Here is a 27,171-nt window from a genome sequence, read left to right on the forward strand (position 1 = left end):
GAAAGAAGAGGGAGAGACAAATATGTAGGTGTTTCGTTTATAAAGTTAGAAGTGACAGAAGTTGCATTAATGTGATTACTCGTATATTTTTAATTGTTTTATTTTCAAGATGTATGAAAGAGCTAAAATTGATGAATTCGCATTTGGGGTGGTTTTGGTGGAGCTGATAACAGTCAATATGCTCTTATCGGATGTAAGGTAAAGGGAGAACCTACCAAGATGAAATTACTAATTACTATTGTAATTTACATATATTAAAGAGGAAACACGTATAAAGAAACCTAAAGAGTTAGTTTTCTCAAACTGATGAAGTATGATCTGAAGATTAATTTAGAACAAGTGGTAAATGGAAGTCTTGGAAGCAAGCATCTAATGAATGACGTTTGTATCTGTAAAAGGTTTATAAAAAGAGACTGAGATGAGATGACATACAATTAGTGTTGACATTGTAGATAGCACAAGTAGTTGAGTCGAGTGGTGTTTAGGTAATGCGGTTGACAGACTAGAAAGTAGAGACATTGTTGTAACTGTCTCAAATTATCATCTTCTCAACTGACTTAAAAGCATCTTCAGGAGAGAGAAGTCTACTTTTCTGTGATCTATTCAATGGAATCTGATTTTTTTTTTTTTTTCTGTGACTAAGTACATTTGCAATAACAAATTTATTTTTATTTTGTATTGCTGTTTATTTGAAGAATCTCGCGTCCAAATTTTTATCCATTAAAAATGGTAGTATAATTCATCTACATAAAGTTTCAATCAGAAAATTTGCCGCGGAAAGCCTCGATTCTGGCCTATGAACCTAGCCAACTCCACCTCACGCCTAAGCAAAAACTTGAGAATCTGGCCCAAAAATCCTGACTTTGGGTCTCAAAACGTCATTTCTTTATTGAAATCATCCCAGCAAATTACTGAAATCTCTCAAATTCACGGCTATATGCTCAAGACTGGACTTGACCAAAACCCCTTCACTTTGAGTAAGCTCCTTGCATCTTCCATTCAAAACATACAGTATGCAGCCTCCATTTTTAAGGACATTCAGAACCCAAATCTTTTCATGTTTAACACAATGCTCCGGGGATATTCGATCAGTGATGACCCAGCACAAGCGTTTACTGTTTTCAATAACTTGAGGGCTCAAAGTCTCGAGCTTGATCAGTTCTCTTACATTACAACTCTCAAAGCTTGTTCTCGTCAATTGGCTATTATGATTGGCCTGATGATTCACGGGCTTGTCTTGAAATCCGGGTATATGTCGTTTATCAATGTTAAGAACACCCTTTTGCATTTGTACTGCGTTTCCGGGAAAATTAGAGATGCCCGCCAGTTGCTTGATGAATTTCCTGAAAAAAATGATTTGGTTACGTGGAACACTTTAATGGGTGGCTACTTTCATGCTTCTCAACCGACAGCAGTGGTGGATTTGTTTAGGCAAATTTGTGGGAGAGGGTTAAGAGTTAATTCCAGTACTATTTTGAATATTTTGTGTGCTGTTGGTGACTTGGGAGATTTGAGCGGAGGAGAGTCTCTTCATGCGCTATGCATCAAGTTTGGCTTTAATTTAGATTTGAATGTGGTTACTGCTTTGATTGATTTGTATGCACAACTTGGAGATATTGATTCAGGTCGTAGGATTTTTTATGAGGTTAGGGAAAAGGATGTTATTTTGTGGAACTGTATGATAGATAAGTGCGCAAAAGTTGGGTTGCTAGAGGAATCCATAGCTCTATTGCGGCTAATGAAACTTGCACAAGTGAAGGCTAATTCATCTACATTGGTTGGACTGTTATCAGCCTGTGCTGTCTCTGGATCTTTGAGTTTAGGGCAATGCATTTATGATTATGTAGAAGAAGAGTTTTTAGCATTGGATGTGAATCTGGGGACAGCTTTGATTGATATGTATGCTAAATGTGGGGTGTTAGATAAGGCTATTGATATTTTTGAGAGGATAAAGACCAAAGATGTGCAATGTTGGACAGCAATGATTTTTGGTTATGGGACTCATGGCGAGGCACGAAATGCTGTTTCACTATTCTATAAGATGGAAGAAGAAGGATGCAGACCTAATGAAGTTGCTTTCTTGGCCATTCTAAGCTCTTGTAGCCATGGAGGTCTGGTTATAGAAGGAATGAATTGTTTTGAGAAAATGGTTGTCGAATATGGTTTTGTACCAAAAACTGAACATTATGGTTGTTTGATCGATCTTCTAGGACGTGCAGGGTTACTAGAGGAAGCTTATAATCTAATGAAAAGCTTGCCGATCAAGGGTGATGCCACAGCATGGCGTACATTGCTCTCAGCTTGTCGTGTCTATGGAGATGTTAAACTGGGAGAATGTGTGTTGCGGGAGATTAATGATGAACACCCCACTAATGCAATCCTGGTCTCTAGTGCTTACGCCATTGCTGGAATGTTGCCTGATCAAACACTAATCCAGGAAAGGACAGAAGAGAGGAGTGATAAACAAGTTGGTGGCATTATGTCAATTAGAAGCAAGAGTCCTAAGATGATAAAGGAAGCTGGACGTAGCACAATTGAAATGGAAAGATAGAAACTAAGCAAAATTGTTGACAAGGTATGGTCTCAACCAAGAATTTCAGTTGCCTTTACTGATATTTATTTTCATCTCTTGACTGAGTTGATACCTATATTAAATATTAATTTTCATCTCTTTCTTCAACTATTGGATGAACAATCTCATTTACTGCACCTGCCTAGACTTTGATAGTGCTACATGGCTCTTTTTAGACTTGCGTCTGCTCTCTCCCTGCATTCATCCTCTTAAATGGAAGGGTATGAATAAGGAGAAGGCAACAAATATCTTCAAAGAAGACAGCCCGGTTAAGACCCAAATAAAAGAAGGGAAAAAACCTGTTCCTCGAAATGCACTTGCATTTATCTGTTTTCTTGTACTCTTGGTCCTACATTGTAACCATCCTTTGTGTCTCAAAAACCATCCGCCATTATATGGCCCACTATTCTTCGATTGAATAACTGGGAGAAGCAGACCGTCTATAACAGTAAACGTCTTATGGGGAATAATCTGCACATTGGACTTTGCACCCTTCGCACACTTGGGCTGAATTTTCGGCCCACCACTTCTCTGCTTCTTCTTCTGTGAAATACTTGGGACTGTACAAGAGCATTTAAACATTCAGTCGACAGGAAAAAATCAAAATAAATTTGACAACAAGAGTTTCAGTCTGATTCCCACAAAATTGCTGAAAAGGGTATTACGAATATATGCATCTAATCATAAATGCTGCAGCTGCTTCTTTAAACTAACAACTCTTATAGCAGCTCTAAACAAGTTTTAAAGAATACATGATTGGCAATAAAGATAAAGTAAAACTGAAGCAAGATCTTGGCTTTCAATGTGACAACTTCAACTAATGAACTGCGTCATGCAATGTGATAGTACTACATCAAATTATTCTTTAATTCTCTTCATTGGTAATTTGTCTAATTCTCTCCAATAAGAGGAGCAATTCATTTTTTTCTTTTGAATAGTTATTCTCTCTCCTAAATCTTTAGAGTGGTAAGGTCAGCTGTTCTTCAATTCTTAAAATGGGTACTGAGTCGTCAGAAACGAAAGTCAATTTTTACAGTTTTTTATTTTAAATGATGTTCTCTCTCTTTAATCCTTCGAAGGGGAAAGGATTTAAAAACAGATTAAAAGCACATATTATCCTTCTCTTAAAAGCTCTAGTTCATTCCATATTGCATGTGAACTACACCAGAAAACTGAAAGAATTATGGTGATATATAAAACACACACAGAGAATGCCATGGACTGAATAAATCAGTTCTTCTAATGATGCTGACTGAGGATCTTTGGATCCATGCTAGGTGAGAAATGGAAAGGATAAATCTGTCATGAATGATTCAGACAAGATCAGAGGTAGCACCAATTACTTAAGGAGAAAAGGTAGCAAGTATATATAAGCAATGAATAACAAAGACAAAAATGTGACTGCTATATGACGATATTTAGTCATGTTCACTTATATTTTTCCTGAATTCACAAATCTAGGATACTTAGTTATTACCTGAAGCGAACACGCTTGAGTTCAGTACCACCACCTGATGTGGAAGACAAAGTTATGTACACTCCTGGTTCATCTAGAACCACCCACTCTGCCTTCTCAGTTTTAGCCTTGGTTCCATGAGATAAGGTTTGGCTTATTGAACTGGCACTGGATTCACCTTCAGGAGATATTGTGATTGCTTTGGTGCTTTCTCTAGGAAGCATGATTCGAACACTAGAGTTGTGTCCAGCAAGCAAACCTGAAGTGTGGCTGGTAGTATGTTCTTCTGGGTTTCTTTCAGCCATCTCTTTCAACTGTAATACCAGTCCATTTAAAATACAAGAACAATACATAGATCTGGTTACTACGTATTCTTATGTGGTTTGAAAATAAAAATGGAAGCATGCTTATTTCTATGTCGCTTTTTACAATCTTGATTGCTTCATATATGCTAATCAAAGAACATGGTCATATTCACTGCATGATATCACTGGTATATGAAGATGAATCATACAAGAATATAAAAAATCATCCTTTCTCTTTCTCAAATCGGTGGCAGGCATTTTCTACTTATGTCCCAATCTTCCAAATAATTCCTCCCCAACCCAAAGCCTCTACCTTTTGTCCCTTAAAATGGTATATTTATCTCTATTGCAAATTTAATTAGGATATATCATAAATTTTTTACAACAAAAATTCTTAGGTGCAGACTAAGATGAACTTATTGCAGAACTTTCTTTTTAACAATAAGTCAGATAAACTGGCCCTTTAAAACATTCAATTGGGGATGTCTATGTTGAATTAAAGGAAAAAAAAATTAAAAAAAAAATAAAAATAAAGGAGAAAAAAAGAAAGAACGAAAAAGTTCAGGCTTTAAGTCTTCACTAGAGAATGACTATTCTTTAAAATGAAAATACTACCTGATTCTTCCAAACTATGGCAGGCAGCGCGTGTATTATTTACATGCATTTACTTATCTTTTTAATATGGGAGATTTCAACCTGAAGTATGCTGAGATTGCATATTCCTATTCAACTTACAGAATGGAAGCAAGCTAATTAATATAGAAAGGCTGTTTAATAGACAAGAAATTATCAGCTTAGCCTCTCAATAGTTCATATGATTAAGCTTCTATACAGATAAAACATCAGTGAAGACAAATTATATAATGAACCACATGCATGCAATCCAACTTCATTTCACAATTCATTGAAGTGCTAATAATAAAAATCAGACGAAATATCCAGCCTGAGCAGTTAAGGACTTAATAACTTCCTTCACTGATTTGCATTTTTCAGCTTCATCTGCCACTATTGCAACGACCAGTTTCAATTTCTTGGATGTTCTTTCAAGTTAAGCTTCACGATGTTGGGATTTGGAAGTTGCTGCTTCTAACTACAAAATTTTGTCAATATCATCCATCAACCAAATCAAAGCAGTCAAGAGTGCAAAAATTTACATGGAAGCATTAGAAACTCACTTCAAGAGGTTAGCGTACATGAGAGTTCTGGATTAGATTTATTTTCCTCAACAATTTGCCTTGTATATTTTGCAGATGTACCAGTAAGTTTAAGAAGCAACTTCCTATGACTTTAATGTAGACTTTACAAAAAAATTCCTAACCTCTACTGCAACAAAATTCAGTTAATAGCCAAAATTATTCTCAGTTCTACACTTAAAACCTAAATATGTTTTTAGGTTTCTACAAAGTTCTCAATTAGAAATGATCTAAGGTTTTGTGTTATGCACTGAACTCTGTTTTGTGGTTCCAGTTTGATAATAAACAGAATAGGGGATGTTACTAAAGGAATTCTTTAGGTCACTAAGAAACAAGGGGCTTCCATAGATCTATGGTCACTTATTACTTTTCCAAGAGAATCTCCAAGACTATAGAGTAAATTCTAAGGAAAGTTTGAGGCATCAAAGAGATCTCAATTTTTTTGTCACCCAAACTGTTGAAAGATCACCTCACTTTTAGTTTTAGTGCATAATTTTTTATGAAGTGGCATCACTAGCATAGAAATTCTTCAAGACATCAAGGATGAACATTCTGTTGAGAATTTTTCAGAAAAAATTAAACTTGACTTCTCATCTTCAGCAGTGGGCAGAAACGTGCGGTGAATGTAAGGGACGTTCTGGGAAGGCAAACGGATGCCGTTTTGGGTGAATCAAATATGGATTTAAAGCTTATTAAGTCTAGTTTTAAATGGTGCAAGTTTCAGGTTCATTGAAGTTTTTTAAAGAAAGTTATAGCTATTTTAGTAACAGCTGTGCAGAAATAATATCTGCTGTTTAGACTTTTATTCTGCATGTTTTTTTAAAGGTTAATAGCTGATGTTTAGGTATATAAAAAGACTTGTAATCAGTTGTTATGTGTGTGGATTTATGAAGTGAATATATAGAAATAAAAGCTTTGAAGTTAACTTTTTCCCTTCTTCCTCATTTGTGTTAAGAATCCATACTTGTAACTCACCATAGCTTCCAACAAAGTGGTAACAAAGCCTTGTTAAAATGACGACCAAAATTAATATCACTTTCCAATACCCACAACTGACCAAAACAAACTATGATCGATGGGCGCTATGCATGAAGGCCATAATTGGGTCTCATGGCTTATGGGACATTGTCGAGAAAGGATATGAAGATCTCACAGACGAGAATACTGCAACTGTGGCTGCACTAGAAGCTTGGCAGCGAACAAAGAAGAAAGATCAAAGTGCACTCTCAATTATTCATCAAGGGATAGATGATGACATGTTCGAGAAGATAACCAATGCGACAAGAGCCAAGGATGCATGGGAAATTCTAAAGAATTCTGTGGTCGGAGTTGATAGAGTGAAGAAGGTGTGACTCCAAACTCTAAGGGCTGAGTTTGAGTCGATTTTGATGAAGGATAATGAGTCCATAACAGATTATTTTACTCGAGTATTGGCAGTGGTGAATCAAATGAAACGACTCAATGAAAAGATGGAAGATACAATAGTAGAGAAGATTTTGCGCTCTCTTAATGCAAAATTCACTTATGTGGTGGTGGCGATTGAAGAATCGAAGGACATAGAGTCCATGACCATCGACGAGTTACATGGATCGTTGTTAGCCCATGAAGAGAGAATGAAGAGGACCCAACAAGAACCAATGGAGCAAGTTTTGCAAGCAAAATTTTCCTTTAATCCTAAGGGAAATGACAGAGGAGGAAGAGGTCGAGGTCGTGGTAGAAGCCGAGGTTGTGGATGAGGTCGAGGTCGTGGTCGTGGTCAAGGAAAAGGCGAGCAAAATTTGTTTCAAGAAGGTGAAAATAGAAGTTCTCAAAGAGGCCGTGGACGAGGAAGAAATAATAATTGGAGAAAAGATAAAAGCCAAGTAGAGTGCTATGCATGTAGGAAGAAAGGTCACTATTCTTGGGAATGTCAAACTAAGAGTTGTGATGAGGAGACGAACTTTATCGAGCATAAGGAGGTGGAAGGTGATACTCTTTTGCTTTCTCAAAAGGATGGGTCCATAGAAAAAAATGTCACGTGGTATCTCGACAACGGCGCAAGTAGCCACATGACAGGAGATAAAAGCAAATTTGTAGAGTTGAATACAAAAGTGACCGGGAATGTTCGTTTTGGAGATGATACAAAGGTAGAGATTAAAGGAAAAGGCTCGGTGATTTTGGCTACAAAGGATGGAGACCATAAAATTCTCCACAATGTTTACTACATCCCAAAAATGAAGAGCAATATTTTGAGCATCGGCCAACTTTTAGAGAGCGGGCACAAAGTGAAGATGGAGAATAATTATTTGTGGCTTCGAAATCGAGATGATAGACTTGTTGCTAAAGCTGCCATGACAAAGAACCGAATGTTCATGTTAAATGTGAAAACGGCGGAAGCGAAGTGTTTACAAGCTTGTGTCAAGGATCCTTCATGGATTTGGCACATGAGATTCGGGCATCTTAACTTTGAAGGGCTTAAAATGCTAGGAGAAAAGAATATGGTGAAAGGAGTTCCCAAAATCAATCATCCGAATCAATTGTGTAAGGCGTGTTTACTCGGAAAACATGCAAGAAAGAGTTTTCCAAAGGCGTCACTTTCGTGAGCAACCAAGCCTCTGCAACTTGTGCATGCGGATGTGTGTGGTCCTATCAAGCTACAATCTTTCAGTAAGAGCTCATATTTTGTGCTCTTCATCGATGATTACAGAAGGAAGACGTGGGTTTATTTTTTGAAGAACAAGAGTGAAGTTTTTGAGACATTTAAAAAAATCAAGCTTCTTGTTGAAAATGAAAGCGGATACAAAATTAAAGCTTTAAAAACTGATAGAGGTGGAGAGTTCACTTCTAATGAATTCAAGGTCATTTGTGAGGAGAATGGCATTCGACGTCCTATGACGGTCCCAAGAATACCACAACAAAATGGGGTCGCAGAAAGAAAGAATAGGACAATTCTTAACATGGCAAGGACGATGCTAAAAAGTAAGAATATGCCTAAGGAGTTTTGGGCTGAGGCGGTTGCATGTGCAATTTATCTCTCAAACCGTTCACCTACAAGGAGTTTGGAGAAAATAACCCCTCAAGAAGCATGGAGTGGATGGGAGCCAAGTGTGAAACACTTAAAAGTTTTTGGATCTATTGGCTATGTTCATGTATCCGAACAAGAAAGGACAAAACTTGATGATAGAAGCAAGAAGATGGTATTTATTGGCTATGCCGAGAACTCTAAAGGGTACAAATGTTTCAACCCCGTTTCTAAGAAAGTTGTGATTAATAGAGATGTGGAATTTGAGGAAGATGTTTCATGGGATTGGAGTGTTCAAGATGAAGAAACATATAGTTTTCTTCCATATTTGGGAGAAGACGAAAATGAAGACCAAGAGACTGAAGGCGAAAGTTCAACTTCTTTCACACCCACTTCTTCCTCAACAAGCTCAAGTGAACAACCTCAAAGAATACGAAGCATAAGAGATCTCTATGATGCTACCGAAAGAATAGACGGTGAGAATCTTTTTTGTCTATTTGCAAATGATGAATCTTTGAGTTTTGAAGAAGCTACTAAAGACAAGAAATGGGTACAAGCTATGGAGGAAGAAATTCATTCCATTGAGAAAAATGACACTTGGGAGTTTGTCACACTACCAAGTGGTCATCAAACAATTGGGGTTAAATGGGTTTATAAGCTAAAGAAAAATGCGAAAGGAGAAATTGAGAGGTACAAGGCGAGACTAGTTGCAAAAGGGTATAAACAAAAGCATGGTGTGGATTATGAAGAAGTATTTGCTCCCGTTGCTCGCTTAGAGACAATACGGTTATTGGTCGCTCTTGTGGCCCAAAACCAGTGGACAATTCATCAAATGGATGTGAAGTCAGCCTTTTTAAATGGTGTTCTTGAAGAAGAAGTATATGTGGAATAGCCGAAAGGATTTACGATTGAAGGTCATCAAGATAAGGTGTTAAGATTGAAGAAGGCGTTGTATGGCCTTAAACAAGCACCACGGGCTTGGTATAGTCGCCTCGACAAATATCTTCATGAGAATGGTTTCTTAAGATGTGTTCATGAATATGCACTTTATGTTAAAAAAGAGAAAGATGATATTTTATTTGTGTGCATTTATGTGGATGACCTTATTCTTACAGGAAATAATCCACAAATGTATGATAATTTTAAGAAGGAGATGGCATGAGAATTTGAGATGAGTGACATAGGGCTTATGTCATATTATTTGGGGATAGAAGTAAAACAATGGAGTGACAGATATTTATCTCTCAAGAGGCATATGCAAGAGAGATTATAAAGAAGTTTAAGATGATAGATTGCAATCCTGTGAATACCCCGATGGAGTGCGGAGTAAAACTCTCCAAGAAGGATGGAGTAAGGAAAGTTGATTCAACCACATTTTGGAGCCTTGTGGGAAGCCTAAGGTACTTGACATGTACTAGGCTCGATATATTATTTGCCGTGGGATTAGTGAGTCGGTTTATGGAGAATCCAAGTGAAGAACACATGCGAGCTGCAAAGAAAATTCTTCGATATTTAAAAGGTACTCTTGATTATGACATTTTTTATACTTCTTCGAATGAGGCTCACTTAAAAGGATATTGTGATAGTGATTATGCCGGTGATATTGATGATCGGAAGAGTACTACTGGGTTTATATTTTTCTTTGGAGAAAATGCAATTTCATGGTGTTCAAAGAAACAATCAATTGTAACACTCTCAACATGTGAATCGGAGTATGTTGCTACAACTGCTGGTGCATGTCATGCGATATGGCTAAGAAGATTGCTGAATGAACTTCATTTTGCTCAAAAAGAAGCAACTAAACTTATGGTGGACAACAAATCGGCCATTGCTCTTGCGAAAAATCCAGTGTTTCATGATCGAAGCAAGCATATAGATGCAAGGTTTCATTTTATTCGAGATTGCATTACCAACAAGGAGGTTGAGGTAGAGTATATCAAAACTCTTGATCAAATAGCCGATATTTTTACAAAACCCCTCAAGAAAGATAGATTTCAGCAGCTTAGAGGGATGATTGGAGTTGTGAAGAAGTCAAGTTTACAGGGGGGTGTTGAGAATTTTTCAGAAAAAATTAAACTTGACTTCTCATCTTCAGCAGTGGGCAGAAACGTGCGGTGAATGTAAGGGACGTTTTGGGAAGGCAAACGGATGCCGTTTTGGGTGAATCAAATATGGATTTAAAGCTTATTAAGTCTAGTTTTAAATGGTGCAAGTTTCAGGTTCATTGAAGTTTTCTAAAGAAAATTATAGCTATTTTAGTAACAGCTGCGCAGAAATAATATCTGCTGTTTAGACTTTTATTCTGCACATTTTTTTAAAGGTTAATAGCTGATGTTTAGGTATATAAAAAGACTTGTAATCAGTTGTTATGTGTGTGGATTTATGAAGTGAATATATAGAAATAAAAGCTTTGAAATTAACTTTTTTCCTTCTTCCTCATTTGTGTTAAGAATCCATACTTGTAACACACCATAGCTTCCAACACATTCAATACCTCTAACTATTGCTAGGCTTCATAGAAGGTATTCAGTAAACAAATAAATGATCAGTACCTAATTCACTATTATCAGAAGGAAAAATGAAAAAGTGAATTCGCAAAGCTGCTATGGAAACTGATTAAGCCAGGCATGGGACATGATAAATAATATCACAGAGGAAGCACGGAAATGATGGCATAAAGAGAATAGACAACTATTGTAAAAGCATCTATCACGGTCCTATACCTGTGACTTTAATTTCCTGATTTCTTGGGTTAAATTGTCATTTGTATGCTTTGAATCATCAATAGTCACTCAGAAAACTGAGGCGGACTAGCCTTTGCTGAAATAGGAGATTTTGTCTGAGAGGTCACTCCGGAACTAGGAATAGGCGGAGATAAAATGTTCTTTAAAGTGAAAATTTCTATTAAAAACTAGTGAAATCTGGCTGTCATGGAATTCAATTCTTGAATTGGGCTTGGAATGCCTGATTTCAATCTGTTTGATTGAGACATCAGATGAGAGTCAAGAAAGATGTCCCTGCAATCTGGCGTCTTGATTCTATCTATTACCTACCTCAATAGTTTTGTAATGCATGTTTGCATTTATGACTTTCAGAGTTCGCATGCTGGATTCCAAGAACTTTTTAAGTTTACTAAAACAATCATCACAAACCTGATATGGCTTGTTTATATTTGAAGCCAAAGCAGCTTTCAGGGTTTTCCGAATACTGCATGCTTTTCAAAACAATAACCCACAGTTCTAACAATTGTGATGTTTTCTTCTGAAACCAAATGGATTATGACAACTAGAGCATAGAAAGTGGTCAGCACTAGATACCAATTTATGAAGACATATAATAGCAGTAGAGTTGGAACCACATACTATACTCTTGATTTGCTTATCTTCCAGAAAATCGACAAGTGTAGGTGAATTTCTGTTGTCTTTGTCACCGTGGCCCAATTGCCCATTTGCATCCCTACCCCAAGTGTAAACTTCTGAAGAAGAAGTCAAGGCCATAACATGATAAGAACCACCGGCAATCTCTTCTATAGAACATTTGGAAATTTTACCTTCAACCCGAGTAGGAATCCCTAGCTGTCCATAAGCTATACTCCCTATTGCATATACACGTCCTGAGGTTGTAAGAGCAACTGTGAGAATGTGCCCACAGGCTACTTGACTTATTTTTTTATTCATCAATGCAGCTACACAGTTGGGAATGAGCCTTGGTTCTTTATCATCATGTCCAAGTTGGCCATTATCTCCATCCCCCCTGGTGAACAGGTTACTGATGAAGTGCTACTTGACGGAGAAATATTAGATGATTCAGTAAATACTTCAACAACTGCAACAGTGTGCCAAACAACACAAGAAACTCTCACCGTTCGCATTCCAATCAATGTTTCCACTTCACGTGGAATACTTGTGCTACTACAATCTCCACGTTCGAGAGCACCAAAAGACCCATCTCCAAAACTAAATAACTGGCCAATAGATGTCACAGCAACTGTGTGCCAAAGACCACAAGAGATATATGATACATGCTTACTATCCATATGCCCATAAACTTTTTTAGGGATCCAGTGACCGACTTCACTTCCATGTCTAAGCAAACCACACTGATAAGTACAATCACCCCACATGTAAAGATCCCCAAAGCGTGTTATGGCACAAGTGTGATATTCTCCACATGCTATAAACTCAATGTTCATGCCACTAAGGGTTTCAATGAGCCTCAGGTGGGGAACATCCATTTCTATGCCATGCCCAAGCCTGCCTCCTATTTCCTCCCCCTAACTATATATCTCCCCTTGTTTAGTAACTAACACTGCATGTTTCCTACCACAAGCAATATTATGAACATCCCCAACTACAGTTGATTCCAACGCCTTAGGCAAAATTGCATCCATCTGAGGGCTGTAAGAGTTCCCAACCTGATACACATCAACAACTAAAACTCCATTGCCAACACCTTTTCCCCAAATGAAAACATCACCTAAGGAATCAAAGTCTTTATAACAAGAACCATGACTTGATGAGCTTACAACAGTAGATAGACTGACTCGAACGTCGTCAATAGTAGAATTTTGATCCTTTGAATTATTTACATATGTAGTTGCTAATGACCCCAGAGGAGAGGGAACTGATTTTGCCTGGCCAGAACTTTTGGCTATTGTAGTATATGATATTATCTTAGAAAATGCCTTTGCCAGTCCTCCTTATGAATCATTCTCCACAGACACTTGTATTCTATGATTATCTCTGACATCCTGTGATAATGACAAAAAAAAAACAACCAAAATAGGTAAAGAATGGGTATGCTGTCAAACGAGGATAAAGTGAAAGATTGACCAACAACACAAATATGCACAAGTGGTGTAACTGATGGAGAATTTTTTCCAGTATGAGCATGTGGATTATTGGAAGATGTAGGATTATGTCTTCGTTCATTTTTCCACTTTAGGCTGCTACCACGAGTAATCAATGCCTGAAAACCAACAAACCAAATTTCAACTTCATCCTTGCCTTTACATATCTGTCTATAAGATGGAAATGGTGTCAAAAGAAGATATTAGTAAGGTATAAGTTTCTTTCTATCCACACATGACAGAATAAAATGGTTGCATACTGCAAGGTATAAGTTTCTCTTATTTGCATTGACAAGTACATGGTACTTTTATATTAAAAGAAATCATAAAGGAGACACACTCACCAAATCTAAGGAATGATCACTGTATATCAAAGAAAATGATTGGTACTCTTTTTTAGGCTAAGGATAACGTTGAAAAATTGCTTGAAACACAAGTCAGTGTTACATTAGTGCAAGTTTTTGGAATTAATATATAAGCAATCAATTAGACTAATAACATAATTCATTAAATTAAACACTCTCATCAACGGTTGCAAATTAAGAATAGAGAGTGTCTCACAAAGCAGTAAAGATTAGACCATCCAATATTAACTTTTCCTAGAATATTTTTTCAAACTCAGGCATATTTGCATGCCAAGGCTCCATTTGAAGTTTTCGTAGTTTTCCCTTGTAATGTTTTAGTAGGATTTTAGGTTCCAATTTTTTGTAGCAAAGATATGACATTACAAACTCACAGTGCGTTGTCATGAAATAATCCTTGAAACTTGACTTAGTTTAAGATGTTTTTCGTCTTTGCTTGAGTGCCGTATCAACATAGCTTCATCTTGAAACAAACGCATAAGAATTTGTAATTAACAGGGAAGAAAATCTAACACTCATTGTGCAAGTAAGGAAATGATGGGGCTATATGCACCCCAAAAAATGTTGTTAATATCTTATTTTCCACATATACTAGCCCAAATCAATGCCCAAACACAATCGTTCATCCACCTCATCTCCACCAACTTTATTTTGGACTACCTAATTTTATTCGCCAAAGCCAAATTAGAATTGAGCCTAGCCGAAACATCTGCCATCACCTAAAAGCTAGCCACATCTAACTCAAGAATTCAACCCAACCCATGATCATTGTGACCTTGCCCATTCTGATCCAATCCACAATAATAACCCACACTTATTTAATTGAATCTGACTTATGTCAAACCCATTTGAACCGATGTAAACCAGGTGTTCCAAAACTTGACTCAAGCAGCAAACCACATCCCTAATTTTTATTTAAATTGATGTAAAACAAGTATAGGTTATCAAATCCAACCACTAAGAATGAGTCCATGAATGAGGTTCTTGGGATATATTGGGCAGGAATTGATAACCAAGAAATTTTGATGTCGTTTACAACATCAGAATGGAGAGAAAAAGGTGTCCCACTAGCTTTGAAAGGGAGTATTGATTTGCGGCAACTCTTAGAGGTCGAATGCAAATTCAAACTGGAGTGTGGCTTAGGTACTACAAAGGATTTATTTGTAGCCTTCGAAGTAAAAATCATCAACTCAATGTCTTTTTTATTTCTCCAAAATATAAAGATGAAAGGAGTGAGATTGATGAACAAAACAGTAAGGATTCTGAAGAAAGCGAATGTATTGTTTTAGATTCTGACCATGTTGAATTATTCCTTCATTCAATCATGAGACTCAAGCCTTACAAAACTCTCAAAGTAATGGGTTAGATTAGAGGATGAAGGGTGGTTGTTTTGAGGGACAGTAGGGCCATCTATGATTTAATCTCAATTGAGGTGGTTCATGACTTGGGTTTGTAGGTTTAACCAACTAAACAAATTAGGGTATTTTGGGGTAATGAGTTTAATTTTGCACTAGTTATAAAAACTTCTAAATTGGTGCATTGTTTTAGTTTTGGTAGAATTATTCAAAATCATGTCTTGCAAATAGAATTCATTGGAATGAATGCGAGAAAAAGAATAATTGATTATTATTGTAAGATGTTAGACATGACTTATTTGTATCACACACTCGAATCATATCATAAATCGGTGCAGTAAAAGCAAGAATGTAATTGACTTTTGCCTACCAATTCTCATCAAACACCTTATCACGAACAAATCTTGCTTTGCCTTGATCGTTTTCTCTATATTGTCCCTGTTGTTCACTTACAATCATTGATTCTAAAGCACCTTTAATTAATTTAAATCTTTTGAGCATAACAATAACAGAAGCAAAACGAGTGTCCGCAACTGAAAGTAATTTCAAAGCACTAAATCGCATTGAATGGTTCATTATGAAGTTTTTAATTACCATAACATCACCATAAACGTCAGTTATCCAATGACATTCATCATATGTCTCTTGATTGGATTCCACATTTTTAGCTACACATATATTTTTCAAAGCTAGATTCAAAGTATGCACAACACATGAAGTCCAATAAATATGTGGAAACATACCTTCAATAATTTCCCTAGCACCTTTACAATATTTAACATTATTAGTTATTACTTGAACTACTTTTTGATGACTAACCTCATCAATTATCTCCTTTAATAAATTAGCAATGAAATATTTATCTTTAACTTCACCTACACAATTAACAACTTTAATAAACATCGGGCCTGATTCACAAACAACCATGAAGTTAATTAAAGGTCTCCTTTGTGGGTCACTCCATCCATCACTAACAATACTAACCCCTTTTTCCATCCAAGTGTTTTTAATAGGTTTCAATAACCTTTCCACATTTGCTTTCTCCTACTGAAGTAGTGTAGTTCTTAATTTATTGTACCCAGGAGGCACATAACCACCCAATGAATGATTAACTGTAAATGAAAGACACTAATATAGTTTGGATTCCTAGCAAAATTAAAAGGAAGACCACTAGTGTAAAATATTCTAGCAATTTTTTCATCTAATTGAACTCTAGTTTGTATGTCAAAAGATTTAGCAATAGGAGAATCATCAACTTTTCTCTCTTTGAACAAGGATTTGACCCACTCGGTAATGGTAAGGATAAAAACAATGATTGATTTACATTAGTAGTACTACTAGACAATGACACTTGCTTAGTTTGAGAATTATAAATCTTATTGGTAGCTTCATCATCTAATTTTCTCATTTCTACTAAATCTTCAAATTTCACTTTAGAACAAACATCGATTCCTTTTCCTATAATTTTTAATAGGTGAGTTTTAACTCTAGTATAAGTCCCTTGCCTTTCTTTATGACAAAAATTACAAACCCATTTGCATGTACCCCTTGATTCCCTAAGTTTCTCAATTTTTGTGAAATATTTCCACAAAGGATTTTGGTCTTCATCATTATTTTTTTTTGCGGAATCCACACTATTACTATTACTTTTAGAACCAGTAGTAGAATCTATTAATGATTAACCCAAATTCAGTATTACCAACAATTTGCTAAAATCTATCAAAAAAATCAACCAAATTACATAAATCACCGACTATTCTTCTTGGCAGCTTACTACATTTAAAATAAAATCACAAATTGAAAATATAAATAAATCAATTTAATTATAGGAAAACTTTTATCTATAAATAATATTCAAATCAAATAAGAATAACTAAATTACAGATTATAAAATTATTCGATTAAATTATATAAAATCAAATATTCAATAATTATTAATAAAATAAATTATAGATTATAATTACAAATTATATTCATGAATAACTTATGGGGGAGTGTGTATATTTATATTGCAAAAATTAACCAAATTTCATTGATAAAAATATATGTATACATATATCTATTTAATATTTTAATAATTTAATATATATTTTATAATAAATTAGAATTCAAACGTTCACACATCTGGAAGAAAGCATGCATTGACCAAAGAATGATTTAATAATTTAATATATATTTTATAATAAAATAAAAATCTTGGCAAACTGACGCACCTGGAAGAAGCATGCATTGACAAAGAATTATAAAATCTTTGAGCAAAAAGTAGGCATATGGGAGTATATGTAATAATTTAATATATATTTTATAATAAAATAAAAATCTTGGAAAACTGACACACCTGGAAGAAAAATGCATTGGCTGAGAATTATAGTCTTGGGAATAAAGTATATATAATAACCTAATATATATTTTATAAAAAGAAATTAATTTTGGGAGTAGAAATGCATAGAGATGCATTAGATTAGAATCCATATAAAATAATTTGTATCATAAAAGGCAAGAAAAATGCACACTTGTTTTCACCGAGTTTTCTTTCTTCCAACCACTGTTCGGAGAAGAAGAAGATGCCTAGGAGATTGATAGCTGTAATACCCTCAGGTATATTTCAGGGGTAATTATGTCTTTTGACCCTGTTTTGAGATTTTTCTCATTTTAAATATATATATGTATGGGTGTGTTTTTTTTATATACATATATATATATATATATATATATATATATATATATATATATATATATATATATATATATATATATATAAAAAAAAAAAAAAGTCAAAAAAAAAAAAAAGAAAAAGAAAAAGAAACAAAGAAAGTCAAGGAAAGCAACTATAAATCATTACAAGTGGAGAGAAAAGTCAAGAAAATCAACTTCCACTTTTTGTTTTTCCATCATCTTCTCCGCCTCTTCCAGCAGCAGCCCTCTCCATGCCATTTTCCTTTGTTTTGCAAAGATAAATGAAGAAATTGAAGGGTTTTGGAAGACAAAATAAGAAAAGAAAAAAAAGGAAGCACTTGGAAGCTTTGGTAACCAAAGATCTCCTTCGTTCTTCTTTTATCTATGTTTATATGCATGTTATGTGAATATGGTAGAGTGTTTTGATATTGATTTAAAGTGATCTTGGTGATAAAGGAAGCAAAACAAAGAGGAGGAAGCCAACTTTCAAAGATTTGACTTGAAACAAGGTAAGGGGAATCATCCTTGATTTGTTGCATGTTTTAGACTTTTAATTCCTTGGATCTATGTTATAAATGATGATTTTGAAGTTGAGATATGTGGTTTTGCCATTTGGGATGTCTATGTGTATGATTTTATGCATGGCAGAAAGTTGTATAATATTTACAGTTTTTGCCACTGAGTTCGTCCCATGTTTTGGCTGCCTTATATACTGAATTATGAGTGCTATTATATCTTGTTGGAAAGCTCTTTGAATCCTCTTTCCAATGATATATAGCTTGTATGAATTAGAAATCATTTGGACTGTTAAAGATTGTATAAACCGAAAGGACTGTTTTACTAAAGAAAAACAGGGGAGGCAGTTTTTGCCACTGACTTTATCTCACGTTTTGACTGTCTTATCTATTGAATTATAAGTGCTATTATAGCTTGTTGGAAAGATCTTTGAATCCTCTTTTCAACGATATATAGTTTGTATGTATTAGAAACCATTTGGGCTGTTAAATTATATGAAAAGAATGCTGCCCTGCTAAATGTCTGTTCTGTGAACAGTATTTCGAAATTTTATCACTGAGTTTAGTTCACGTTTTGACTGCCTTATCTATTGAATTATAAGTGCTATTATAGCTCGTTGGAAAGATCTTTGAATCCTCTTTTCAACGATATATAGCTTGTATGAATTAGAAACCGTTTGGGATATTAAATTGTATAAAAAAGAAGGCTGCCCTGTTAAATGACTGTTCTGTGAACAGTGTTTCATAATTCTGGGCAAGAAAGAAAGAAGGAAAGAAAGAAAGAAAGAAAGAAGGAAAAAAAGAAAGAAAGAAAGAAAAGGAAGAAGAAAGGAAAGAAAGGAAGGGAAAGGAAAGGAAAGAAAGAAAAGAAGAAAAGAAAAAGAAAGAAAAACAAGAAAAAGAATTTGGGGCTCAAGATTTAGGGGTCGTCCCAAGAGTAATGTCTGGTGTGTTATGAATAAATTTAAATGGAAGCAAAATTAGTAAGATATAAGACCTGCATGCATGCTATAAACTATGAGGGGGCACTTTACACTACACCGCCCGCAGTAGGGCACGTTCGCAGTAGGACACGTCCGTAGTAGGACATAGACCCCTAGTAGGGTCCGCTCGCAGTAGAGCATGCTCGCAGTAGAGCTCAATTCAGATTCAGAAATAGTATAGTGAAAGAAAAAGAGCTTGAGCTTAGAAAAGTGCCAAATCCCTATAGTTAGCTTCCAGAAAGTATTAAATAGACACCAGATGGGACAAAGTATGACCCAAATAGTAAAGAGTGAACTAAATTATCCCCTCAATCTCTTATAGAGGTTAGGATGTGAGGTTGAGTCCCAAAAGTGAGTTAGAACAGGAAAAAGGGATAGTTTACTTAATTTTTCCCCTTACTGAGTGTTCTTATCACTCACTCCCTTTTCTTTCCTGATTGCAGGTACAGGTGATCGAGGTAGCTGCGAGGCAGGGTCAGGTCAGCGTAGGTAGATCCGGCTGGAGCAGGTTATCTCTGGTTTATATTATATGCATACAGTGGCATGTTTTTATCGACTTTTGACTTTTTGAGATTATGGTACAATTGCATATGATTACTCCTTGTTTTCAGATGCTTTCAGATGGGTTTTCATATGAGTATATACATCTTTTGTTCGCTTCCAGATTTTCAGTTTTCTTGGAATACTTTCTAAACACTTTTAATGATGCGGTTATTTTAAAGTATTTTTAAAAAAGGAAAAAAATAGACGCTCCAAATATTAATTCGTAACATTTCTCCTTCGATGGGTAGTATTTCTAGGGAGGGATGTTACAACAGCAAAGAAGAGAAGATAATCGAATGCATAGGAAACTGTTTTTGTTATTCACTTTCAGAATCCTTTTATGCATAGGAAATTGTTTCTGTTAAAGAAACACGTTTCCTTTTTTCTAAAATTAACGAAACTGCCCTGAAATGTTTCGTACTAGTTTCTGGCCATTTCAGAAACTGAAACATTTCGGATTCATGGAAACACACACTGTTGTGTGTTTCCGTGCTTCTTAGGTGTAAACTATTGGGCATTAAACTAGTTAATAATTGTAAACAAATTCTCAATCTTACCATTGATGAATTGCTTGACGAATTAGGAGGGATGACAATTTTCTCAAAGCTACATATTAAATTAGGGTATCACCAAATCAAAGTGGCAAAAGGAGACACAGAAAAGATGACCTTTAGAACTCATAATGGACATTACAAATTCTTGGTCATGTCATTCGGACATTCCAATGTACCAGCAACCTTCCAAGCTCTAATGAATGACATCATTCAACCACTTTTAAGAAAGTATGTCTTGGTCTGTTTTTATGACATTTTAGCATATAACTTAGATATGCCATTATCTCTACACTGTTTTACAATTGCTATCAACCCATCAGTTAATAGTCAATAAGAAAAAGTGCTAATTTAGTTTCTCCCATATTGAATATTTGGGTCATACTATCTCTACCGAGGGGGTTGCAATAGACCCCTCTAAAATTGACAATATGGTACAGTGGCCTACACAAAAAAAACTAAAGATTTTATGATGATTTCTTGGGCATATAGGATATTATTGGTGGTTTGTAAGAGGTTATGACAAATCGTTGAACCATTGACTAGGCTATCAATGAAAGATGGATTCAAATGAACTTCAGAAACCAAAAGAGCCTTCAATAAGCTAAAGTCAGCCACGACCACAATGCTTATTTTAGCCATGCCAGACTTTAAAAAGCTTTTTGTAGTAGAAACAGATGCATCAGGGATTGGTTTTAGGGCAGTTCTAATGCAAGAAGGATGTCCAATCGTATACATACGCCAAACACCATCAGCCTACAATCGCCTAAAATTTGTGTATGAGAGAAAGCTTATGGCTATTATGTTTGTAGTTCAAAAATGGAGGCATTATCTATTAGGATGACATTTTGTGACGAAAACAGATCAAAACAGTCTTTAATTTTTTATGGAGCAAAATATTTTGGGAGAAGGACAACAAAAATGGGTAATTAAATTACTGGGATATGATTTTGAGATCCAATATAAACTAGGATAACAAAATAAAGTAGCCAATGCTCTATCCAGAAATGTTGAATTAGTAGTCATATCAGCCCCGTAGAGCATGTAGTTTGAAGAACTCAGGGATGAATTTACAACAAAGGAGAAACTATAAGGGATAATTCAAGATCTATTAAAAGACTCTACCACTCATTCAAGATACACTTTAAAGCGTGGCATACTATTCTATAAAGACATGTTAGTAGTATCCAAAAGGTCAGCCCTTATTCCCAAACTACTCCAAGATTTTCACTTTTCTCTAATGGGAAGACACTTGGAATTTTTTTCGGACATATAAAAGAATCGCAACTATGATGTTTAGGGAAGGATTAAAAAAATATATTAAACATTTTGTAGTTGCTTGTAAAATTTGTCAAAGAAATAAATATAAAGCATTGAAACCAGTTAGATTACTACAACCACTATCCATCCTTACACAGGTTTGGGAAGATGTAACAATGGACTTCATTGAAAGGTTGCCTAAATAAAGCCAATGGGTATGACACAGTGTTAGTGGTGGTAGGTCGTTTCACCAAATACAGTAATTTTTTATTGCTTCAACCATTTACAACAAGACAAGTGGTTGAGATATTTAATAAGTAGATTGTAAGATTACATGGCTATCTAAGTACCATTATTTCAGATCAAGGTTGGGTGTTTATAAGTCAATTCTGGTTAGAACTATTTTGTATATCAGGAACAATTCTTAAATTCAGTTATGCTGTCAGATGATCAAACAAAAAATGGTAAATAGAAGTTTAGAAACATTTACAATGCTTTTCAAGAACACAACCTAGGCAGTGGCCTAAATGAATACCCTGGGCTGAATTCTGGTATAAGACCCCCTATCATATTGTAGCACAAATGACTCCTTTAAAAGCATTATAGGTCGTGACCCTTCGACACTATTAAGGTTTATAGGAGATCAATCAGCAATAGATGAAGTCAATAAGCTGATTCAAGAGAGAAATCAAATATTGGATGACCTCAAACAAAATTTAGCCAAGGTACAGTCCCAAATGAAGAAATTTGCTGATATGGGTAGAAGAGAGCTTCGCTTAGAGATAGGCGAAAAGGTATTTTTGAAGCTACAACCATATAGATTGTTGTCTTTTGTTTGAATGAGAAATTAAGTCCACGGTTTTATGAATCATTTGAAATAATAGGCAAAGTGGACAATGTCACCTACAAACTTGACCTTCCTCTATATGCTAGAATACACTTAGTGTTCCATGTGTCACAACTCAATAGAGTAATCGAACCCATGATTAACACTCAACCACTTCCAGCTTGTCTAACCAAAGATATGGAACTAAAATTGCAACCACTAGATGTGTTAGAAGTTTGATATGACTCAAATGGCTTCCTCAAAGTATTAATCCAATGGAAGGATTTGTCATCTCAAGAAAACACTTGGGAGAAGTTTCAGATTATCAAAGAGCAGTTGCCTTCATTTCACCTTGAGGACAAGGTGACTCTTATTTGGGAAGGTATTGTTAGGCCCTCAATCATGCACGTATACAAAATGAAAAATAAAAGAATTAAATACAAGAAGATTTTAGGCATAGTATCAGAAGAAAATACTAGACAATCAGGAGACAATTCAAAAGACAACAAATAGATAAAATCATGGTAGATAATGGCTGCTAATATCAAGACACCAGGACAGAAGATAAAAGCTGTTGATATCAAGGCACCAGGGCAGAAGACAGAAGCTAGAATCAAGGCCAAACAATCAGACCAAGATTCAGAGCACCAAGCCAAAACCGACTACAAAAGGAGAAGATCAGATGAAGAAGAGGCAAGGGAGAATTAAGTCATTCTTTAAGGGGGCTTTACAAGCAAAAACAAGGAGAGGGATGACACCTTTACTGCCAGTATATTTATTACAGCTCTTATTACTATTGTATGAGAATAAACAATTGTAATGTGAGAGTTTTATTAATAAAATTCATTGTGTTTGTGTGTTTGCACATTCTGTAGTTCTCTATTTAATTACGAATTTTATAGTTTTCTATCAGCACCATTGCACCTAGGTTTGTAGTTCTTATAAGATTCCAATTTGCTATGGCAATTTAGTAATTACAATTTTGTGGACACGAATCCCAATAGGGGTTTCAATGAAAATATTGCTCATAAAAATAATTTTCATCTAAGAGAATGCTCTTTTAAGGCCTCAAATATAAAACTAAAAGGCTGCTTTTGTGAACTTAAGGTTGATCTTAGGATCTCAAGTGCAAGATATGAGACTTGAATTTTACATTAAAAAGTATGAACTTCTGGTATAGGGTTTATATAATTTAAGATTTTCTAATCTCAATAATTAGTTTTTTTAGGTGTAATTCTTCTAAGGTTCATATAATTTAGCATTGAAGTCATTATTGCGTCTCTTAGTTACAATCATGCAACGCCTGTAGTGATATCGAGACTAACAAGGAGCTGACGTAAAACCAATCCGTTTGGATGCCAAGGTTGTGAAACATGGTGATGTGTTAGGGCCCTAAGTATTAGATATAAGACTTGAATCTCACAACAACTACATTTTAAGATGTGATTTTCCTAAAATTCATATTATTTAGCCAATAAGTTATTATATAATTTGACCTCTACTGTCAATAGTATAAACAAGTTCAATTAAAAATTTTAATGAAATTTCATCCGTAAGAATAAATTGAAGTAACTAACTGGTTATCATTTTTCTTAAATTCAATGTAAACTTCTTATCCTAATAGGGGCATAAGAACGCAAATAATATGTGGGACCACAAACTTCTTTCTATCAAAAGCAAAGAAAGTCTATGCTATCATGGTGATACCACATCAGTAATACCATAAGCCGATGCATGCATGACACGTAGGCAATCGATTTAACAACTATGAACCAAATAAATATAAGATTGATGATAGAAAAATAATTAAGATATGGCTTAAGGACATTGGCTTGTGGTATAATAGATGTGGTACCTCCATGATATTCTAGATGTTTTCTTTACAAGTAGTACTGTCTAAACCAATTGTATGAATTTATTCATATACTCTGGTGTAGTAATATCTGATTAGATAATTTTGAAATGAGAGAAAAAGTGAACAATCACATTACCCCATCACAAGCTATCACCTCAGTTTATATAGATAAGTTCATAAAATTTGTTTGTACGTATAATTTTATTTTTTCTCCGCAACAAGAAATCACCCCTCCAAACTTTTTTTCTACTACTAATTCAGTTATACTTCAGCCCTCGTCCTAATCTTTTCTCTCTCCAACTTTCTTCTTACACGAGTAATTTTAAGTTCTTGCCCATAGGTGATAACATCTTCAAACATTTTATTCCACACCCTTTAAAGTAAGATTTTCGAGAATTTTGTGGATTCCATTTCCTAATCAACCCTCCCAACCAAAAAAAGACAGAAATGAGAAAGAATGGGAAGAGCTTCAGTTGGAAAAAATCTTTTCTAATAAAATCACAGCACACCATGTCAATAGGTCTATTAATGAGATGCTGGAGGCAGCATTATGTGATTCATACATGAGTTACTTTGACAGAATAACAGAGCAACGCAGTGGACCATTAAAATAATCTTCAAAAATATTTACCCAGCATTACCTCAAGAGATTACAATATTTAAACCAATGTGATCGTAAAATTGTTCAAAGGAGGATACATGCCAGGGAAACTTACATTTGAAAGTTTGAATGGACAGAACTTTGGCTTTCCTCTGCGTCCATACTTCAGCAATTATGCACCTTTCTTAAAGGCTGTAATGGCCTGTAAGTAAGTTAATCGATAAAAAGAAGAATTACAATATGACCAAAAGGGGTTACAAAAGAGAGTAACTTTTTATTTTTGTTTTTACATCCATAAGTCTAGCGATCTTTTTTATTGCTCTCTAAGTTATAAATTATATATGAGCATAAACTTAACAATAGCACTAATAAAACTATGTGTAAACATTTTGAGGCACTGCAAATAAAGCTCATGTAGGAAGAGAGCCCAACTATTCATTGCTCAGTAGCCTAACTTATCAAGTACTTAAATTAGCCCCAAGAAAAGATAAATGACGTCAACATACACAAATGCAATACAAATGCACTCACAAGGAAGGTCACAAGGAAAAAAGATATACTTAGAAGAACACTGATGACTACAACATACAATCTTCAGAACATAAGGACAAATAGTTTCAGTTTAGACATGTGGCATTCAAGGCACATAAGCAAAATAAGAGATTTTATATAAAACTGCCAGCCACAAGTTAACTAATCTACACCTTTTAGTGATTTCTGATGGAACATGAAACAAAAATGCATGCTTAACTACAAACTAGCATTAGAATTTGAAAGTAGAACACACAAAATAAAATGTTAAAACCTGTTCGATATCCTTTTCCGCTAGACCAACTCTCTGAGATTCAGCCATTCAAGGTGCCGCACAGCCGTAGAACGAATATCCATTTGAAGAACCACCAATTCTAACGCATTGCATATCATTACCAGTCAATCTCCAACTCTGTCCCAAGAACAACTTAATTAAAAATTAGGGAAAAAAAGATAATACAAACACTTCACGAGCTTCTAGGCTTAACTGCATAGAACTGTACATATAAATTCCTTTATCTAGCCCATAACAACAAAAGTGCCACGAAACCTACATTGTAGCTCACGAACTTTACCAAAACTCCACAATTCAACAATGCCACAAAATTAAAACCTCAAAGTGCTTCATTCATCAATTCTAAGTTCTTAAACAGCTCGAGTTGACTTCTTAAAAACAGAAAACCCTAAAAATTCGAGTACATTTTCAAAATTGAACAGAAAAGATGTCAAATCCTCATAATATTTAGCATAAAAAAATGATTAGAATAAAAAATGGAGAGCAACAACGATTGAATTTACCTAAATTGCGCGAAGAATTAACAAAGTCACCACATTATAACAATTTTGCAGAATACGACGTCGTTGAACTCGTAAAGACCTCGAAAATTCGACTGAGAGAAGCGTTAAATTGTCACTCCAAATATGATATGCGGAGAAATGAAGTGCAGCTTCGTTAACGTGGGAGTCTCTGGATTTTGTGCGTTTAATTCAGAAAATATGCATTTAGCTTCGGCTGGTTTATTTCCAAGAGGGAATTAACTGTCAGCTGCCTGTTTGGGGAAATTTCGTTATATTTTTGTGCTGGTAATGACACGTCAGGACCAGAGAGGTCGACTGACAGATGTGCAGATGCTCATTTGGCGTTCCTTGGTTAGCTGCTGAGAAGATGGCTTGCCATGATCCTCTGTATCATCAGAGTTTATTGGTGACATGCATGGAAAAAAAATTGCAGAAAAGAAAGCATAATGAAGATATGGGGTATCTCGCATGCTGAGCGAGCGTACCATCTGAGCTACATGCCCCATGTATTAAGTTTTCTAATATTTTTTATAATCAACAAAGAAAAGAAAAGTAATTGGCCATTTTATCCTTCTTAAGTAAAAATGTCTACTTTTTTTTATTCCTAAACAAAAATTTCACTTTTTAAACCTTCAAATAAAAATGTTGTAAATATTTTTTAAAACACCAAATTTACCCTTTACTACATCTAGGACTGGACTCGAGCCGAGCCAACTCGAGCTCGAGCTCGGCTCGGCTCGGTTCGAGCCCGAAACGAGCCGAGCTCAAGCTGGCTCGGATTGACTTGATAGATTTTTTTTTTTTTAAATTTTTTATACAAAACGACGTCGTTTTGATCAATATATATTAAAAACGATGTCGTTTTGATAATGAAAAATGAGTCAAACGGAGCCGAGCCGAGCCGAATCAAAAACGAGTCGAATCGAACCGAGCCGAGCT

General features: G+C 35.2%; 2 protein-coding genes across 8 annotated transcripts; one reads left to right on the forward strand and one right to left on the reverse strand.

Annotated features, from left to right (window-relative positions):
• The first annotated feature begins 319 nt into the window (after positions 1 to 319).
• LOC123213802 (pentatricopeptide repeat-containing protein At1g26900, mitochondrial) lies at positions 320 to 6,169 on the forward strand. 2 transcript variants are annotated; one of them, XM_044633391.1, is made up of 2 exons: positions 320 to 2,575; positions 5,327 to 6,169. In XM_044633391.1, exon 1 carries the CDS (start codon positions 797 to 799, stop codon positions 2,549 to 2,551), a length of 1,755 nt encoding a protein of 584 aa, XP_044489326.1. In that variant the 5' UTR covers positions 320 to 796; the 3' UTR covers positions 2,552 to 2,575; positions 5,327 to 6,169. The 2 variants fall into 2 exon arrangements, with proteins under 2 accessions (XP_044489326.1, XP_044489327.1); XM_044633392.1 differs by lacking the exon at positions 5,327 to 6,169 and adding an exon at positions 3,850 to 4,056.
• LOC123213803 (PH, RCC1 and FYVE domains-containing protein 1-like) lies at positions 2,458 to 26,719 on the reverse strand. 6 transcript variants are annotated; one of them, XM_044633393.1, is made up of 7 exons: positions 26,233 to 26,719; positions 25,709 to 25,846; positions 25,019 to 25,105; positions 13,391 to 13,495; positions 11,890 to 13,277; positions 4,050 to 4,342; positions 2,458 to 3,132 (listed from the first exon to the last, which is right to left on the reverse strand). In XM_044633393.1, exons 5-7 carry the CDS (start codon positions 12,202 to 12,204, stop codon positions 3,030 to 3,032), a joined length of 711 nt encoding a protein of 236 aa, XP_044489328.1. In that variant the 5' UTR covers positions 12,205 to 13,277; positions 13,391 to 13,495; positions 25,019 to 25,105; positions 25,709 to 25,846; positions 26,233 to 26,719; the 3' UTR covers positions 2,458 to 3,029. The 6 variants fall into 6 exon arrangements, 3 of the variants coding, with proteins under 3 accessions (XP_044489328.1, XP_044489330.1, XP_044489329.1); XM_044633395.1 differs by having other exon boundaries at positions 13,379 to 13,495; XR_006501750.1 differs by having other exon boundaries at positions 4,050 to 5,423.
• Between the last annotated feature and the right edge of the window lie 452 nt (positions 26,720 to 27,171).

Source organism: Mangifera indica, chromosome 4, assembly GCF_011075055.1.
Source record: "Mangifera indica cultivar Alphonso chromosome 4, CATAS_Mindica_2.1, whole genome shotgun sequence".
NCBI classification, from domain to species: Eukaryota; Viridiplantae; Streptophyta; class Magnoliopsida; order Sapindales; family Anacardiaceae; genus Mangifera; species Mangifera indica.